The sequence below is a fragment of the Ruditapes philippinarum genome, unplaced genomic scaffold (genome assembly GCF_026571515.1).
Source record: "Ruditapes philippinarum isolate M1 unplaced genomic scaffold, ASM2657151v2 ctg1645_1_1_1_1, whole genome shotgun sequence".
NCBI lineage: Eukaryota > Metazoa > Mollusca > Bivalvia > Venerida > Veneridae > Ruditapes > Ruditapes philippinarum.
The window spans coordinates 87,317-106,352 of record NW_026861149.1 but is presented as its reverse complement, the minus strand read 5'-3'; the positions used below and the strand labels follow the sequence as shown (position 1 = coordinate 106,352).

The 19,036-nt window shown below is 34.8% G+C and overlaps 1 protein-coding gene across 1 annotated transcript in view; it reads right to left on the bottom strand.

Annotated features, from left to right (window-relative positions):
- Positions 1-19,036, bottom strand: part of LOC132714702 (uncharacterized) — a gene marked incomplete at its 3' end in the record, with an annotated part of 71,438 nt that overhangs the window by 23,146 nt on the left and 29,256 nt on the right. The window contains 4 exon segments of the mRNA XM_060697616.1: positions 4,939-5,142; positions 12,163-12,280; positions 13,630-13,762; positions 18,022-18,073. Coding sequence (XP_060553599.1) covers positions 4,939-5,142; positions 12,163-12,280; positions 13,630-13,746 — 439 coding nt within the window.

The following is a 19,036-nucleotide window of genomic DNA, read 5'->3' as shown; positions in this document are numbered from 1 at the left end:
GTTAATACTATGCAAACCTGTTCTTCGTACCGTTACTATTACTTACTTTTGAGTCACAGTTTTTATAAACAAAACAAATCGTCACAGATAATCCAATACGTGTGTGTAGTTACAGTTTTTTAACGGTCAAAACAAATTAATATGCCACAACTTTCCAGAGGAAAAAAAAACTATATATTTGTGAAAAAGTGCGAGTTAATTATACAGGTGTGCATAAATTATTAAGAACACGCCTTCCACCAATTAAAAAAGTCTTAAAGATGGAGCTAATCAAACACGATTGGCTAGGGAGTGTCTGACAATTGAGTAAATAAACTTTGATTGGTCTTTGGTGCAGATCATTAATCAATACAGACATCTTAAGCGTGACGTAAGAACTGCTGCCCTGACAAAAGATCAAAGGTACCGGTATGTCAATATACATTGTCTTAGCACCTGTCGACACTTTGTTTTTAGATTGGATATATTGAGAAGGGTAAATGTTTTTAGCAACTATTGTAAGTTTATAAGCTAATTGCAAAATATGATTTTCCTTTATATATATCGGGCGCTGATTAAAAAACTGAACATTGTTATCAAATATCCCAGGTTCCATTTAAATAAGATTCATATGTTTCTTTGAACATTATGTCATTGTTTCTTTACCAATCAGTTCTTAAAATTGAGTCTGCATCAACTTTAACAGCTAGAAGTCTCGAAAAAGGTCCAAATAATGTCATTTTTTTAGTTGAGTTGATTGTTATGGAATTTTGCAACCGTTTTTGGTCTATATATGGTGCGTGAACAAGTAACTTAAAAAGATACAATACCTTATTTGAATTTGATGTTCATTTTAAGTGTTGGCCCCCTTTTTTCTCAAATGACCCCCTTTTGAAAAGTTTATGGGCCCGAAGGGCCCCCTGGAAATTTTTACTAGATTGAACACTGGATAGAGGATAACTACTCCACTTTGGCCAATCATAGCGAATCTACCATTTACAACACACTTGTTTCCTGCCATCAGTTGTAAAAAAAAAAATGTGTAAAAATAATTTTTTAGTGGTATTGAAGACATAAATACTTTCATTTTTTCTACGTTATGTATCGTTTCATATCATTTTGTGCAAAGCCTTGATTATGGCCGTGTTGTCACTACGGTATTTACAGCTAAACGCCGGTATTTTCGATTTAATTAGAGTAAAGACTCTGATGAAGCATTACAATTAATGAAGACAAAATTTTTTTGGCTGTTTTGAGAAATTCATATATGGAGAATTTATGAAAAATATCGCTGTCAATTCTTTAACCAATAACAGTAACAACATCAGACACGGTGCATATTTTTTCATTTTCGGTAACTGAAGTTAATGAAAGAACACACAAAGGGTAATTATCACGATTGTTTAAATACACACGGGACCAAAATTTACTTTGGAAAATGGCAGGGATTCGGATAATGCATTTCGAATAATATTTTTGTATTCATATAGACTTAAATAGAAATAAAAATGGGACTGCCGATCTACTTCAGATAATGACAGGTATTTAAATAAAGGGTTGTCAAATAACCAGGGTCGGACTGTATATACCTTTTCCATTTAAATTTCAATTTGACAGATATAATTTACGTATCCAGTGAACAAAGATAGCTTTCCTTTCATCAATTTATTTCATTGAACCTATTCAAAGAAATCACTGCTGGGATGCGATAAAATTGGAAATTGGGGCAAAGTTATAAGGTTTTGGTTTTCTTAGGTCAAGATTCAATGCTACATGCAAAAATGTACTGAAAGACGCAAATACTAGTCGGACGTTTGGGCAAAGTTATAAGGTTTGTTTTTTAGGTCAAATTCAATGCTACATGTAAAAATGTATTGAATGACCAAATACTAGTTGGACGTTGGTGCAAAGTTACAAGGTTTGGTTTTTTAGGTCAAATTCAATGCTACATGTTAAAATGTACTGAAAGACCAAATATGGGTGCAACAGATTAAATTCAAGTAGTTTAAAACAGGTGAAGGTCAGCAATTATAAAAGGAACTGTGATCAAATTTAAGTCTCATTAAAATTAAAAGTGAAGCTGATTTGGCATTGCAAAATAAATTGGGGACATTATATAATAGGTAAGTGACAAGTGTAGGACAAAAGCCCTCCTAGATTAAAAGCCCTCCCTTCGATTGAAAAGAAAAAAACAAGGTATTCAAATTACATATACAGTAAAGACTGTCTTAGTGACCCCCTGTATATAGCGACCTTCTGTCTTTAGTGACCATAGTAAATAGGTGCGCCGAACAGTATTTACTATATAAAGGGTCTGTATGTAGCGACCACCTGTCTAGTCCGTATAACGACCATGATTTAGTCACCCGTTACGGTATATGAGCCGTACAAAGCGACTTTTGCAAGGCTTGAGCTAGGGGGCGACTTTGGCGTAGAAGTCGCCTTCGGATCAGCGACTTTGCCTAAAACCAATTTCAAAGCAATTTTGAAGTCGCCCGATTTTTTAATGATCTGTCATACTTACTAAAGCCGAAAGGTATGTTAACAATTTGTTTACCTCTCAATTACAACCAATTACCGTTAATCCACTAGTTAAGAACGTGTGTCAACATCAACAAAGTTTAATACACGCCGCAAGGCAAGAGTTCACTATGTATATTATGTATTCATGCGATTGACGAATCAGAACGCACGTTGTATCTACAGCAGTTTGCATTGACCAATCGGCGACACACTAATACACTAAGGCTGTTTGTTGACAATTACACATAATGGCAACAGATTCAATCAATTTTTGTAAAGACACCTGCATATACATAATTGCTGCGGTGCTTTGGCGAGTAAAGATAATCAGTGCCTAACGTCTTAAAGGTGTGGTTATGTTCGAAAACTCGATTTTTTTCAGAGCACTTATCTGTAGAAATTATGTGAAGATTTGTATCTCAAACATTCTGGCTTGTGGTCAAATATAGACGATGACCAGCCTGACTCATTGCCAATATGGCAAGTGGAATTGCTCTATCTGCCCTGAATATTGTTACCAACTAAATATACTCACTACATGTATACAGTATATGTAAATATTGTGTTTGCTATTGGTATACATTTATGAAAAGTAGATTTATAGTAGAATTCTTTTATTTGAGGTGTTTTTTTATTTCTTTTCTGGTTTATTCCTAGCTTATAATTCTCCAGATGACGCCTAATATATCTCCCAACTTATCCCTAAAGTCTTGAACATATCTGAACCAAATAGAGACTGTCCACAGTGACTCCCTGTCTATAATGACCATTTTTCTTTTCTCCCATCGAAGGTCACTGTAAACAGTTTTTACTGTATATTATTAGTTATAAATGTTTTTTGACAGGTTAGTAACCGTTACATAGCCCTATATAAATGGTTGTTTGCAAACAACCCAGGGCTCGACATTAACGGTTGTCCGACTGCCCGGGACAACTAAAAGTTTGGTCCGGGCAAGTTATTTTGAAAAGCACTTGTCCGACAGGGCAAGTGAAAATAAAAAGCATCATTGACAAAATGCATGTACAAAATGAATAGAAATATCTTTTCATTTATAAACATCTATAAAACAAAAATACACCATGAATTATTATCAATAATGTGAATATACTACGGTCATGTACATTTGTTGATATAGGAAACGGAAGCAAAAATATGAGCATGCGCCGCGGTAAGGTAATTCTCTGTTCTAATAATAGACTATATCTAATTTTGTACAAGGTAATTCCCGGTTATGCTGTTGTTTAAATTTTGATGTTTGCATGTAAAGATATCATTGAAAATATGTAGATACTCATATTGATCTTTAAATATAATTGTTAAATAAAGTTTTTGCATTAAAAATGATTTATTGTTTAATCTAATATAACAACATTATGAACTTAGTAAACGAAGACTCGTTTACGGGCTGTTGACTTGATGAATGAACAGGGATTTCCTTACCGCGGCGCATGCTCATATTTTTCCTTCCGTTCCCCTATATCAACAAATGTACATGACCGTAGTATATTCACATGAATAAACAGATGAACCGATGTTTTAGAAAAACTACTAAATACAAAAAATATGTATGAGCTTGTTTGTTTTTCTGATTTATACATTTTTACCATTTTTAGGTCAGGACAAGTAAGTCTTAGGTCACGGGCAAGTAGTTTTAAAAACTACTTGCCCGACAGGACAACCTGATTCAAAAGTTAATGTCTAGGCCTGCAACCGTTTGTATTCGACAAAATAACCTGTCAGAAATATTTATCACTAATTTATAATACATCAAGCATCATTTTTAGAGGAATAAAGCGAGATTTCTATATAAATTGACAGCAGTCGTGTATATAAAATTATATAAACGTCACGATTATCCAGTAAAAAGCGAAATAACAAACATGAAGTATTATAAATATATATTTGCTGCAGGAGGGCTTATGTCCGCCTTGTCTTATACACCCGAGGTCTTTTGTCTGCCATGTTATTTTTACGGGAGGTCTTTTGTCCGCCATGTCATTTTCATGGGAAGTCTTTTGTCCGCCATGTCATTTTCACAGGAGGTCTTCTGTCTGCCTTGTCATTTTTGGACAGGAGGGCTTTTGTAAGTGACAGGCTGTTATAAAAGTGACGCCGTTTTCACATCCTGGGCATGTTTTTTAATCAATGTGGCTGCTTTTATATAAGGTTTTCATTTTCATCTGTGACAACAGATGTGCTAACTTAAATAATTTGGCCAGGGGACAAGAGAAATATGTTGATCCATAGGCAACAGAAAAAAACCAAGAGATTCTAACAGCATTTTAACCAATGACATGGACTGCCATTTTGTTAATTATGAAAACAAAGTATATTACAAAATGGAGCTATCATTTTTAAAGAGTATGAATGTAGACAGCTTATAGTAAGTTCAAACAGAATCCCTAAAGAAAAAGAGCAAAAAGAAGGAACTATACCTCCATGTTCTTCTAATGCATAGGACACCTTACAGGTATAGGGCAAAACTTCTGGCAAGGTTGGCTCATTACATGTGATAGTAAATGGAGTTGTTATTGCCTGTCCAGTAATGGGTGATACCTGGCATACAACCTTTGTGTCATCGTAATACTGATAAATAAATGATGTCATTCCTTCATCTTTACTGGGATTTTGCAGAGTAACTGAAATGAAAAACAAGAGGGCCATGATGGCCCTGAGGTCGTTCACCTGTATATAGCCCCCCCCCCCCACACACACCCGTAAGAAGATGTTTCATGCTAAACATCTAAGCTCTAGCTCATTGGGCTTTTTAAAAGAAGTTTTTTTAAAGTTTTTACTTTACACATATAGTTAAAAACAATGACACCCCTGGGGCGGGGCTAGTTTGACCCCAGGGCTTTTATTTGAACAAACTTTGTAGACACTTACTAGAAGATGTTTCATGCTTAATATCTAAACTCTAGCTATTTGGGTTTTTTCAAAGAAGATTTTAAGTTTTTGCTATACACATATAAGGAAAATCAATGACCCCCGGGGCGGGGCCAATTTTGACCCCAGGGCTTTTATTTGAACAAACTTTGTAGACACTCACTAGAAGATGTTTCATGCTTAATATCTAAACTCTAACTATTTGGGTTTTTTTCAAAGAAGATTTTTTTAAAGTTTTTGCTATACACATATAAGGAAAATCAATGACCCCGGGGCGGGGCCAATTTTGACCCCAGGGCTTTCATTTGAACAAACTTGGTAGACACCTATTAGAACATGTTTGATGCTAAATATCTTAGCTCTAGCTCTTTGAGTTCTTTAAAAGAAGATTTTTAAGTTTTTACTATATGCATATAGGGAAAATCAATGACCCCCTGGGGCGGGGCCAATTTTGACCCCAGGGCTTTTATTTGAACAAACTTGGTAGACACCCATAAGAAGATGTTTCATGCTTAACATCTAAGCTCTAGCTCATTGGGCTTTTTAAAAGAAGATTTTTTTAAGTTTTTACTATACACATATAGTTAAAAACAATGACACCCCTGGGGAGGGGCCAGTTTTGACCCCAGGGCTTTTATTTGAACAAACTTTGTAGACACTTACTAAAAGATTCTTCATGCTTAATATCTAAACTCTAGCTATTTGGGCTTTTTCAAAGAAGATTTTAAGTTTTTGCTATACACATATAAGGAAAATCAATGACCCCCGGGGTGGGGCCAATTTTGACCCCAGGGCTTTTATTTGAACAAACTTGGTAGACACCTATTAGAACATGTTTGATGCTAAATATCTTAGCTCTAGCTCTTTAAGTTCTTTAAAAGAAGATTTTATAAGTTTTTACTATATGCATATAGGGAAAATCAATGGCCCCCTGGGGCGGGGCCAATTTTGACCCCAGGGCTTTTATTTGAACAAACATGGTAGACACTCACTAGAACATGTTTCATGCTAAATATCTTAGCTCTAGCTCTTTGGGTTCTTTAAAAGAAGATTTTTTAAGTTTTTACTATATGCATATAGGGAAAATCAATGACCCCCTGGGGCGGGGCCAATTTTGACCCTAGGGCTTTTATTTGAACAAACTTGGTAGACACTCACTAGAGGATGTTTCATATGGAGGGCGATCGTTGCCAAAATTCCAGACATGTAATGTGTTCCTTTTGAAAACTACTTTTGAAAATGCGAACATGTATGTCTAGCATTTTTTATTGCATTCGTGCACAGCAAATGATATGCCTCTTAATACAATCTTTTAATTGAAGGCACCCGCTTTTAAATAACACGTTTACATGTAAATCTTAACAACTGACCTAACATGGGAGAACAACAACACATTTACAAGTTCGTATCTACCATTGCATATAATACATAAGCATGTTTACACACTCGTAGATATATATCTGTACCTGATAAACACAAATGAAATGTAAAACTCGAATGCAGAAAATATAATTTAATAAAACGTGTTCCAGTCGTAGAACTACAACAGTACGTTTACACAGTTACATGTTTAAAATGACAAAAGTAGATTCACAAAGTTAGACGATTCTAAGTCATGCATGACGCCCCGCCTCTCTCTGAGTATTTGCGATCTTCTATCACGGAAATGTACGGACAGGTATAATACCCGTCGCCTCACCTCCTTTCTCAATAAAGTGAAGGAAAACACGGCGTCCATTCTAACTTTTTTATTTCTATAAAAAGTCCAATAATATTGGTATCAAATGAAAGATTACTCCATAAGCTTTCTATGAGTGCCTCGGAAATAAAAATGAATTAAATAGATGTAATTGGAATTTTTAGGTTTTTTTACTCTGAAAATAACACTCTCGAATTGGTAAGAAAAACACGGCGTTCCCTCCAAACTTTTTTTAAGTTCGTAATATATTTTGATAATTTTGGATTGAAATAAAAGTGTGCTTCATACGATTTATGATATATAATTATATAATGCCTAAAAATAAAAATGAATTAAATCAAACTGAATTAACTTTCGTTAAAAAGTTTATCATGTTACTTTTGTAAAATAGAGAAAATAAGAATCCCTAAAGAACGCTCAAAACGACAAAATTGAGAATGTTGCAGGCCGGTTTGATTGAGCCTGCTCATGGACGGTAATGGAAAGAGCAAGTTATCGTCCACGGCCCCCTAGCACCGGCTTAAGCAAAATTCAACATGAACTGGTACAATTTTGAAACATGCGCAGATGTGTTAATATGGCGATTATCATGGAACCTTCAATGTGACACGTAAGTGCCATACCATGAAAAACGGCATATGATCCCCAAGTAAAAAAAAAAAAAACACACTCTGAAATTCAGTAAGAAAAAAACATGGCGCCCCCTACTTACTTTTTTTATTTCTTGGTCAATTTTTGATAATAAACAAGATCATCAAGGAAAGGCGGCGGAAAATTACATAAGAATTGCAGATTCGGTTTGATTGAGTCTGCACATGAGGGATAATGAACAAGTGACGATTATCATGCAACCTTCAATGTGACACGTAAGTGACACCGGCTTGAACGGTACTCAATTCTAAACACTTTATAGCGCTGGCATCAATGATCCCGAATGACCAGAAAAACACTGAAGTGAAGTACGGGGCAACTTTTTACAACTGCCACACGGCACTTGGCACCTGCTGTTGTGAAGTATTAAAATCTGGAAACAAAATGATCCCTCGGAAGCATTAATCACTACACAATTACATAAGAATTGCAGACTCGGTTTGATTGAGTCTGTACATGAGGGATAATGAACAAGTGCAAAAAGTTTTTATTCATACTGAAAATACCGTATTAAAGATTGTACATATGTGCTACGGATAAGTATTTTCTTGATTTCGGAAAGGAAATCTCGGTGGCCGCTTTAAAAATCCTATTTTTGCAAATACTTGCATAGTTTTTGTTGAAAGTGAAATTTGTGCCAATACATTTTTCAATGATACCAATAAGAGTATTGGATGTTTTTACATTATCAATTAAATTACTCCCTTGAAGTTGGTCATTGTTTCCCCTAAAAATTTCCAAATCGCCGATGTTTCTCAGGAATATATGATAAACAAGATCAACAAGGAAAGGCGGCGCTCAATGAAGGCAACCCTACATGACCAGCCAACAAGAACAAGTGGCAAGAAGCCCAGGCGGTCCCAAACAAAACACATGGCCAGGGCACTAGGCATAGCACGGACAGGCTAATCACTAAAATGATAAATAATTTGTAACTGATAAGAACACGATGTTAAATAATAAGGTAATGCACAACTTATCTTTATCAAAAATGGTAAAATCAGCAATTTTCAAGTGATGTTGCTAGTGACAAAACTTTTTAACAAATGCAACATATATATGTTATGAAAAATGCCGTATGTTGTCCTTCAGTTTTATTTAAAAATATGGGAGAGGCGCCGTTTTATACCTGTCCGCAATAGAAGGTCGTAAATACTCCGAGAGGGGCGGGGCGTTATGCTTGACTTCAAATCGTTTAACTTTGTGAATCTACTTTTGTCATTTTAAACATGTTACTGTGTTAACGTACTCTTGTAGTTCTACAACTGGTAACACGTTTTCTTAAACTCTATTTTCCGTATTCGAGTTTTACATTTCATTTGTATATTACAGATCTATAAGTGTGCAAACATGCGTATGTATTGCATGCAATGGAAGATACGAACTTGTAAATTTGTTGTCGTTTTAGATGTTATAGGTCAGTTGTTACGATATATATGTAAACTTGTTATATAAAGGCGGTAACCTTCAATTAAAAGATTGAATTAAGAGGCATACAATAAAAATGGTAGGCATACAAGTTCGCATTTTCAAAAGTCATTTTAAAAAGGTACACTTTACATGTCTGGAATTTTGGCAACGATCGCCCTCCATAGTTTCATGCCAAATATCTAAGCTCTAGCTCTTAGGGTTTTTTAAAAGAAGATATTTAAAGTTTTTTCTTTTGGTTGCCATTGCAACCAGAGTTCTGCATGGAATTAAATTCTTTGAACAATTTTTAAAGGTGACCACCAAAGGAACATTCCTGTGAAGTTTGGATGAAATCGGCCTAGTGGTTTATGAGGAGATGTCATTTAAAGTAAAAGTTTAGGGACGCCGGACGCCGGACGAAAAGCGATCACAAAAGCTCACCCTGTCACTTTGTGACAGGTGAGCTAAAAAACAATACACTTGGACAGTTTTAGAAATTCATAGTTACACATATGTCTTGATTTTAACTTATATCATCATCCCCTAAATATTTTTCTCTTTACACAATTTGCAATTTTAAAGAAAAAAAACCTTATAATTTTGGTTGAGATTCTTTGGTAATGTTTGAATACTAAAAAAAATGAATAAAAAAGTATTTGACATTTTCTAAAATGCAATGATAAGATGTGAAACTTGGCATGCTGACCAGTGGGTAGTGACTCTCCATATATTAAAATTTTAGGTCACTACCCAAACTCTGTGAGGCTTCACAGAAATTCTTGTAAATTTATATATCTGACATTTCTAAGTTAAACAACAGTTGTCCAAGGAGGAGGGTACTCCAATTTTCTCCTTGCTGGACAGTATACTGCAAACTTTCTAAAGATATGTCATCAGGTATATTTCAATTAACCTCCCCCCACACACCACTTTTTGTTTAGTTTAATAATATTTTATTGCATATTTTGTACATGATTAATTTACACCATCTAACATCAATATCTTAAGCATGAATATAATGTACATACAAAAGGGTTGGACCAAAAGTTATACCAACATTATCTAGGGTCCTCCCCTGAAGGTCTATCTTGTTGGCTTAATGGTAACATAGTAAGTAAATGTGGTTTTTAGAAATTCTGAGATATTTATTTATATGATAAGCGATATTAATTTCATGTATTTTAACTGGTAGAAAAGAATCGCTTAACCTAAAAAACAAAGAAAATTACAAAATGACTTAATGAGGTAAAATGGAAAAAAAATATATGCCATTAACAATTTGCCACTATAATAAACGCACCAAACCTTGTTTTGCAGCAGTATTTTAATAAACTTAATATGAAAATAAATATAGTATATGTGTAAACAAAATTAGGTAAATCTTCTACTACTTATGATGAAATTATGCACTTCTTGAAATAGTCTTATGTTTTCGGCTTCTGCAAGTCCATCAATACCGTGTAATAATTTCTGACTACTGAGAGGATGAAATGACCTCAGGTATTCAAAAAAAGTATACGTCTTTGCATAGTATATAATTTACATCGGGAAAAAATAGTGCTCCGCATTTTCGATGTCTGCGCCGCATTGGCATAATGGACTTGAAACTAAATGGTTAATAAAAAGATCATTATTTAAGTTGCTACAATTGTTTCTAATTCGGGTTTGGTGGACATTTAAGGAACGATCTCCGTATAAGAAAAAAGATGGAACTACTGGAGGTTTATATAACTGTTTAATCTTATTTTTAAATATAGCTAGCGATTGTGATTCGCGAATGTTTGTCGGAAGATTATTCCATAATTGAATAGCTGATGGAATGACTGATTTTGAGTAAATTTCGGTACGTCTGGCTAAAGTAATATAGTCACTATTATTTCTTTTTGTAGGAAAAAACCTTAAAGATATTGTTATTTAAAAATAACATCCAGATATTGTTATTTAAAAAAAAACATGAAAAATAAAATTCTGCATTTTATATTATGAAATCATAAAAATGAATAATGATTTTTATAATTGCATCATAAACATATCATATTTTAAAGCACATTTTTATAGTTCTAATAAGTGCATCCCCAATCCCAGGGATGCCAATAGACAATTTTGAAAAAAGGAAAATTAAACGCAAGTGGTCATGGGGGCCGCGTAGGCCCCCATGCAGGTTCAGGGCAGAGCCCTGGTGGGGGACAGGGGGCGAAGCCCCCGTAAGCTCCTGGGTTTTCATCCTTTTCAGATGGTCTAAAATGCATTTCCTTTTAGTGCTTTATCAATTATTTTCATTAAATGATATTGTATTACTTTGACTGGCAGTAACAAAGTTAAGGCAGACTTTAATTTCAATGAAATTAATCAGTATAATCTATAACTGTAATAATATTACGATTTGACGTGATCCTCGATTGCAACTAACCCTCGACTACCATAATTAATTTGTTTTGAACATAGTTGACACGAAGCTTGTCCAGGAATATTCGTCACCAATGCGGACAGTTGTCTCGGTTGATCCAATATCCATATTTACTATGTGCTCTAACCATTTCAAATTAAACTTATTTTTAACATTTTTTACACAGTCTTTGATTTTCGAAGCGTTGTTGGAGTTAATTGCTGCCATTATTCATGTAAAAAATATCTTTCTTGCTAATCGGCCGACAATTTGTTTTGCTTTCTTCAACTACAGAAAGACGCTACGATTGGTTGATATATTTAACGCTATCCTTCATTGGCTTACAATAATAGCGACAATAACTGAGCATACCCGAAAAGTGGTATGGTCTAAATATTTACGGTACGGTCTAAACATTTACAATCGGCGGACAATAGACGGGAAAGAGACCCCCATCCAGCAAATTTAATTTTCACCTCGGATTTACATTGTTCTCAAAAGTGGTTCGAGGACCTCGAAATCTGCGGATTTCCACGGATCCGAGAAAATTGGCATCTCTGCACCCCTTGAAAAATGCAAAATTGTTAGAGACAATACATTAGGTGAAAAAATACATAAATAACTCACCCTTAACTACAACGGCATAATATGCCCAACCTGCTGTGTTGCTATGGTCAATTTTTATAAAGTTTCCTGTTGATGGAAGAAACATTTCGTCATAACTGCTACCGCAATGCACGCATTCCTAGAAATATATGAATTACAAGAGTTACAAACATCCCCGCCTAAAGTCAGTTTTACATGAAGAACAAAATTGTGCTATTTCAAAAGATTAAGTTACAGATCTGGACTTTCAGTTGCACTAACATGTTGTCTTATATTTGTGAACATTCATGCCAAGTAATTTCAAAACCCTTGATCGATGAAAAAGTTATGGACTCAACACAAAATATACTTTATAACATGTATAACAGACCATGTTAAGCTTTGACCCTGAAGTGTGACCTTTACCTTGAACGTACGGTTCCGGTTGCTCATGACATATTGACCAATTATTGTGAACATTTTTGTCAAGTAATTTCAAAATCCTACCAAGAGTGACCTTGACCTTAAAGGTGAACATTTGAAGTATTTTCAAAGTCCCTTGAACCATGAAAGAATTATGGACTGGACACAAAATATACTCTGTAACAGACCATCTTAATCATTGACATCCAAATATGACCTTGGAGGTAGGGGTCCAGGTGTTGGACATGACACAAAATATAGCCTATTACAGACCCCAAGTTTGACATTGATCTTAGAGGTAGGGGCCTGAGTGTTGCACAACACATGGTCTCATTGTGGTGATCATTTGTACCAAGAATTTTTAAAATCAATTGATGGATGAGAAAGTTATGGTCCTGACACAGCATATACAGCCCAACAGACATTGAAGGGATATGGATGGTGCATAAGATACATCGTCTTATAATAATTAACATTAAATTTTGTGTCTAGCCATTTCAAATTCCATTGATGAATGGCTTTGTTCTGGACCCAAGACAATTGTGATGGACGGATAACTGGAGGACAGAGCCTATTTTTATATCCAGGACAGTAAATTGACGAAAGTGTTATAAAATTCAATATCCTAAGGAAATAGTTTCTTAAATATAATTTCTAATCCCAGATTTATTTATCTTAAACAAGCATTCTTAAATTGCATTCAGTGGTGGCATGGCTGAGAGAGGCTAATGCCTCAGACTAAGAATCTAACAATTGCTGGCTGTATAGGTTCAACCCCGTAAGGGGCAACTTGTTGTTTCCTTGAGCAAGAAACTTTACACACATTGCTTTGTTCTGCTTGGTTCCAGGAACGAATTAGAGTCTTTCAAAAAGCTTATAGCCTTTAACACAATTAAACTAAAAATAAATTCGTACAAACCTAATTGCGTTCCATGATACATATCAAATCCATCTATATCATAGCATATAGCATATGACTTGCCCAACACAGAAAATTCTTAGCTTTAAGCTAGCTAGTTATCTATTTTTAGATTTATTTGACATTGATGACTAAGCAATAAATAGAAAACATACATAGCATCATACCATAATATTTTCATTAAAACACTCTCTGAGTGACCATTGGTATGTTTGAACCCAATCCTGGCAATTAGCACATGTAACAAGGAACTTCAGTTCAGACACAAACGTCATCCTCTTCATACAACTAGGTGTACAACTGAAGTTATCATAGATCAATTAAAATAGGTGGTCTTGTTACAATTAGGTTTACAATTTTAGTTTTCATAGATCAATAAAGATAAGTGTTCTTGTTACAACTAGGTTTACAACTGATATTTTAATAGATCAATTAAATTAGGTTGTCTTTTGTTACAATTAGGTTAACAATTGAAGTTTTCATAGTTCAATTAAAATAAGTGTTCTTGTTACAACTATGTTTACAACTGAAGTTTTCACAGATGGTTTTGGTGACCTTAATGCAACATTGAAATAAAGGTATCTTGCTGAATGAAAATGTTTATCACTGGTGACCTTTATGCACATTCAAATAAAGGCATCTTGCTAAGCCATAGCTTAGTATGTTACAGCAATTTTCGATCTGTTTATCAAGACTATACTATGTTTTTTTTCCAGTTATCTCTGAGTGGTGAGCAATGACTTCCAGAGAATAAGCACTTTAGAATTAAGTTTGGCAACAGAAAAAAAAACATATTTAGACGGAGGGAAAGCCTAAAAATTCTAAACAACAACGGGGTCCTTGTACATGGTTCTAAATTTTGGACATGGCACAATGTGAAAACTGTTTTTCTCCAACCTCTTGATGTGACCTTGACTTTAGACCTTAAAAGAACTGACATTTCATGGTGTTCAATATTTCTATCAAGTAATACAATGCTTGTTGAGATATTCTCCGGACTTCCCATTATTCAACCATTTTTTACAAACGCGTATATATATAAAACAAGAGCACCGCTAGGCGGAGCATTATATGCCCGAAAGTGTTTTTTTTCGTAAGGATGAAGCATTTATTAGACATGGGAATTAGCAGTTCATCCTATAAAATTTTACAGATGTATGTTGATTAATACTTAAGTTATTAATAATGACCTTAACCTTTGACCTTGTGACCCTAAAATCAATAGGGGTCTTCTACCTTATATGGACAATCATCCTGAGGAGTTTGAATATTGTGGGCCAAAAGGACCGGAAGCTGTTTTGAATTTTAAGTGAATAGTGAACTTGACTTTTGACCTTTTGACCCCTAAATCACTTAAGTTATGCTCCTGAAACTGTTTTCAGTATCAAGGTAATAATGGCCTTGACCTTTGACCTTGCAACCCTAAAATCAATACAGGTCTTCTACCCATTATGGACAATCATCCTATGAAGTTTGGACATTGTGGGCCAAATGAAACTTAAGTTATACTCCGGAAACCAAATTGCTTACGGACGGAAACTGTTTTCAGTATCAAGGTAATAGTGACCTTGACCTTTGACCTTTTGACCCCAAAATCAAAAGGGGTCTTCTACCCAATATGGACAATCATCCTATGAAGTTTGAACGTTGTGGGTCAAATGGAACTCAAGTTATGCTCTGGAAACTGTTTTAAACTTAGTGACCTTGACCTTTGACCTTTTGTACCCAAAATCAATAGGGGTCTTTTACCCAATATGGACAATCATCCTATGAAGTTTGAACATAGTGGGCCAAATGGAACTTAAGTTATGCTCCAGAAACCAAATTGCTAATGGACGGAAACTGTTTTCAGTATCAAGGTAATAGTGACATTGACCATTGACCCAAAAATCAATAGGGGTCTTCTACCAAATATGGACAATCATCCTATGAAGTTTGAAAATTGTGGGCCAAATTGAACTTAAGTTATGCTCCTGAAACCAAATTGCGAAGGGACAGAAACTGTTTTCAGTATCAAGGTAATAGTGGCCTTGACCTTTGACCTTTTGACCCAAAAATCAATACGGGTCTTCTACCCAATATGGACAATCATCCTATGAAATTTGAACATTGTGGGTCAAATGGAACTTAAGTTATGCTCCAGAAACTGTTTTCAGTTTTAAGGTAATAGTGACCTTGACCTTTGACCCCAAAATCAATAGTGGTCTTCTACCCAATATGGACAATCATCCTATGAAGTTTGAATATTGGGGGCCAAATGGAAGTTAAGTTATCCTCCGGAAACCAAATTGGTAACGGACAAATTGCTAACAGACGGAAACTGTTTTCAGTATCAAGGAAAAAAGTGACCTTGACCTTTGACCTTTTGACCCCAAAATCAATAGGGGTTTTCTTCCCAATATGTACAATCATCCTATGAAGATTGATCATTGTGGGTCAAATGGAACTTTAGTTATGCTCCGGAAACTGTTTTTAGTTTTAAGGTAATAGTGTCCTTGACCTTTGACCCGAAAATCAATAGGGTTCTTCTACCCAATATGGACAATCATCCTATGAAGTTTGAACATTGTGGGCAAAATGAATCTTAAGTTATGCTCCGGAAACCAAATTGCTTATGGACAAATTGCTAACGGATGTAAACTGTTCTAAGTATTAAAGAATTAGTGACCTTGACCTTTGACCTTTTGACCCCAAAATCAATAGGGGTCTTCTATCCAATATGGACAATCATCCTATGAAGTTTAATCATTGTGGGTCAAATGAAACTTAAGTTATGCTCCGGAAAATGTTTTTAGTTTTAAGGTAATAGTGAACTTGACCTTTGACTTTTTGACCCTAAAATCAATAGGGTTTTCTACTAAATATGGACAATCATCCTATGAAGTTTGAACATTGTGGGCCAAAAGGAACTTAAGTTATGCTCCAGAAACCAAATTGCTAACAGACAAATTGCTACCAGACGGAAACTGTTTTCAGTATCAAGGTTATAACGACCTTGACCTTTGACCTTTTGACCCCAAAATCAATAGGGGTCTTTGTACTTAATATGGACAATCATCCTATGAAGTTGGAACATTGTGGGTCAAATGGAATTTAAGTTATGCTCTGGAAACTGTTTTAAGTTTTAAGTTACTAGTGACCTTGACCTTTGACCTTTTGACTCCAAAATCAATAGGGATCTTTTACTTAATATGGACAATCATCCTATGAAGTTTCAACATTGTGGGCCAAATGGAACTTAAGTTATCCTCCGAAAACCAAATTGCTAACAGACGGAAACTGTTTTCAGTATAAAGGTAATAAGTGATCTTGACCTTTGACCTTTTGACCCCAAAATCAATAGGGGTCTTTATACTTAATATGGACAATCATCCTATGAAGTTGGAACATTGTGGGTCAAATGGAATTTAAGTTATGCTCTGGAAACTGTTTTAAGTTTTAAGTTACTAGTGACCTTGACCTTTGACCTTTTGACTCCAAAATCAATAGGGGTCTTTTACTTAATATGGACAATCATCCTATGAAGTTTCAACATTGTGGGCCAAATGGAACTTAAGTTATCCTCCGAAAACCAAATTGCTAACAGACGGAAACTGTTTTCAGTATAAAGGTAATAAGTGATCTTGACCTTTGACCTTTTGACCCCAAAATCAATAGGGGTCTTCTATCCAATATGGACAATCATCCTATGAAGTTTGAACATTGTGGGTCAAATGAAACTTAAGTTATGCTCCGGAAAATGTTTTAAGTTTTAAGGTAATAGTGAACTTGACCTTTGACTTTTTGACCCTAAAATCAATAGCGTTTTCTACTAAATATGGACAATCATCCTATGAAGTTTGAACATTGTGGGCCAAAAGGAACTTAAGTTATGCTCCAGAAACCAAATTTCTAACAGACAAATTGCTAACAGATGGAAACTGTTTTCAATATCAAGGTTATAGTGACCTTGACCTTTGACCTTTTGACCCCAAAATCAATAGGGGTTTGTGTACTTAATATGGACAATCATCCTATGAAGTTGGAACATTGTGGGTCAAATGGAATTTTAAGTTATGCTCTGGAAACTGTTTTAAGTTTTAAGTTACTAGTGACCTTGACCTTTGACCTTTTGACTCCAAAATCAATAGGGGTCTTTTACTTAATATGGACAATCATCCTATGAAGTTTCAACTTTGTGGGCCAAATGGAACTTAAGTTATCCTCCGAAAACCAAATTGCTAACAGACGGAAACTGTTTTCAGTATAAAGGTAATAAGTGATCTTGACCTTTGACCTTTTGACCCCAAAATCAATAGGGGTCTTCTACCCAATATGGACAATCATCCTATGAAGTTTGAACATTGGGACAAATGGAACTTAAGTTATGCTCCGGAAACCAAATTGCTAACAGACAAATTGCTAACGGACGGATGGACAGACGCCAGGGGGTATGACATAATATGCCCTTTCGGGCATATAAAAAAGAAAGAAAAAGAATAAAGACTACTTAGACTTCAAACATATTCACGATATAAAATGGATTTTCAAATGATTGACACAGAAGATAACATAAATACCTGATGTCAAGCACCAATGTTCCACTTTCAAAAGGGTCACATGTCTTTGGCACTAGAAAAAGATCAAAATAGACAATTATCAATATCTATATATATAAATATATATATATATATATATATATATATATATATATATATATATATATATATATATATATATATAGGGGAAATCATTCGGAGTCCGAATATCTGAACGTTCGGATCACGATTCGGTGTCCGGAGCCTATTTCGGATCCGGATGTTCATATAAAATATTTCAGAATATTGAGAAAATGTGAAAAATACATGAACATACGTTGAGATAATCGATGTAGACATGGTGTTGACACCATATTGCATATTGTACTTTAATTTGACAATAAACATCATAATCTCTGCAGACCACAAAAAAAATCAATAATTACTATAAAATTATGAGTCGTGTATGACACATGTTGTTAATCTTTTGTATGTTAAACACCAAACAAATTTAAGTTTTGTAGGATTCAAGATGAATATTCTAAGTCCCGTGCGATTGTCATCGGATGCGCAGGCTGGTCTGGATCCATGCTGGTCACAAACACATTATGTTGGTTTTGTCATGACGCGCCTCATATATATTTCGGCTTACCGAGCCGTCAACTCCTTATTTTGAGAAAATTAAAAATCTGCAGAAATAAAATTAGCAAATAAAGAAATGCACTTATGAATAGTTATATGTCAATTATCACAGCTTTTATTATAATTGATGCGATTATCATCCGTCAAAATATCTTTCTCCTTTAGTATTAATCAAACATGTGCCTTTTTTTAAAAACAATTTTTTCAGTTTTTTTTTCACTTATGAACACTTAGAATATGTGTAATTAATGCAAGTTCAGTGTCTATTCTAGGACGCCAGTGTCTATTCTAGGACACGCAATTGCGCGTTTCACGCTAGTATTTCACAGATAGCGCACAATTCAAAATCATGTGCATGAAATCGCGCATCTATAAAAAAGTTAATTAAATCGTAAAACTTCCATCCTGCATTAAA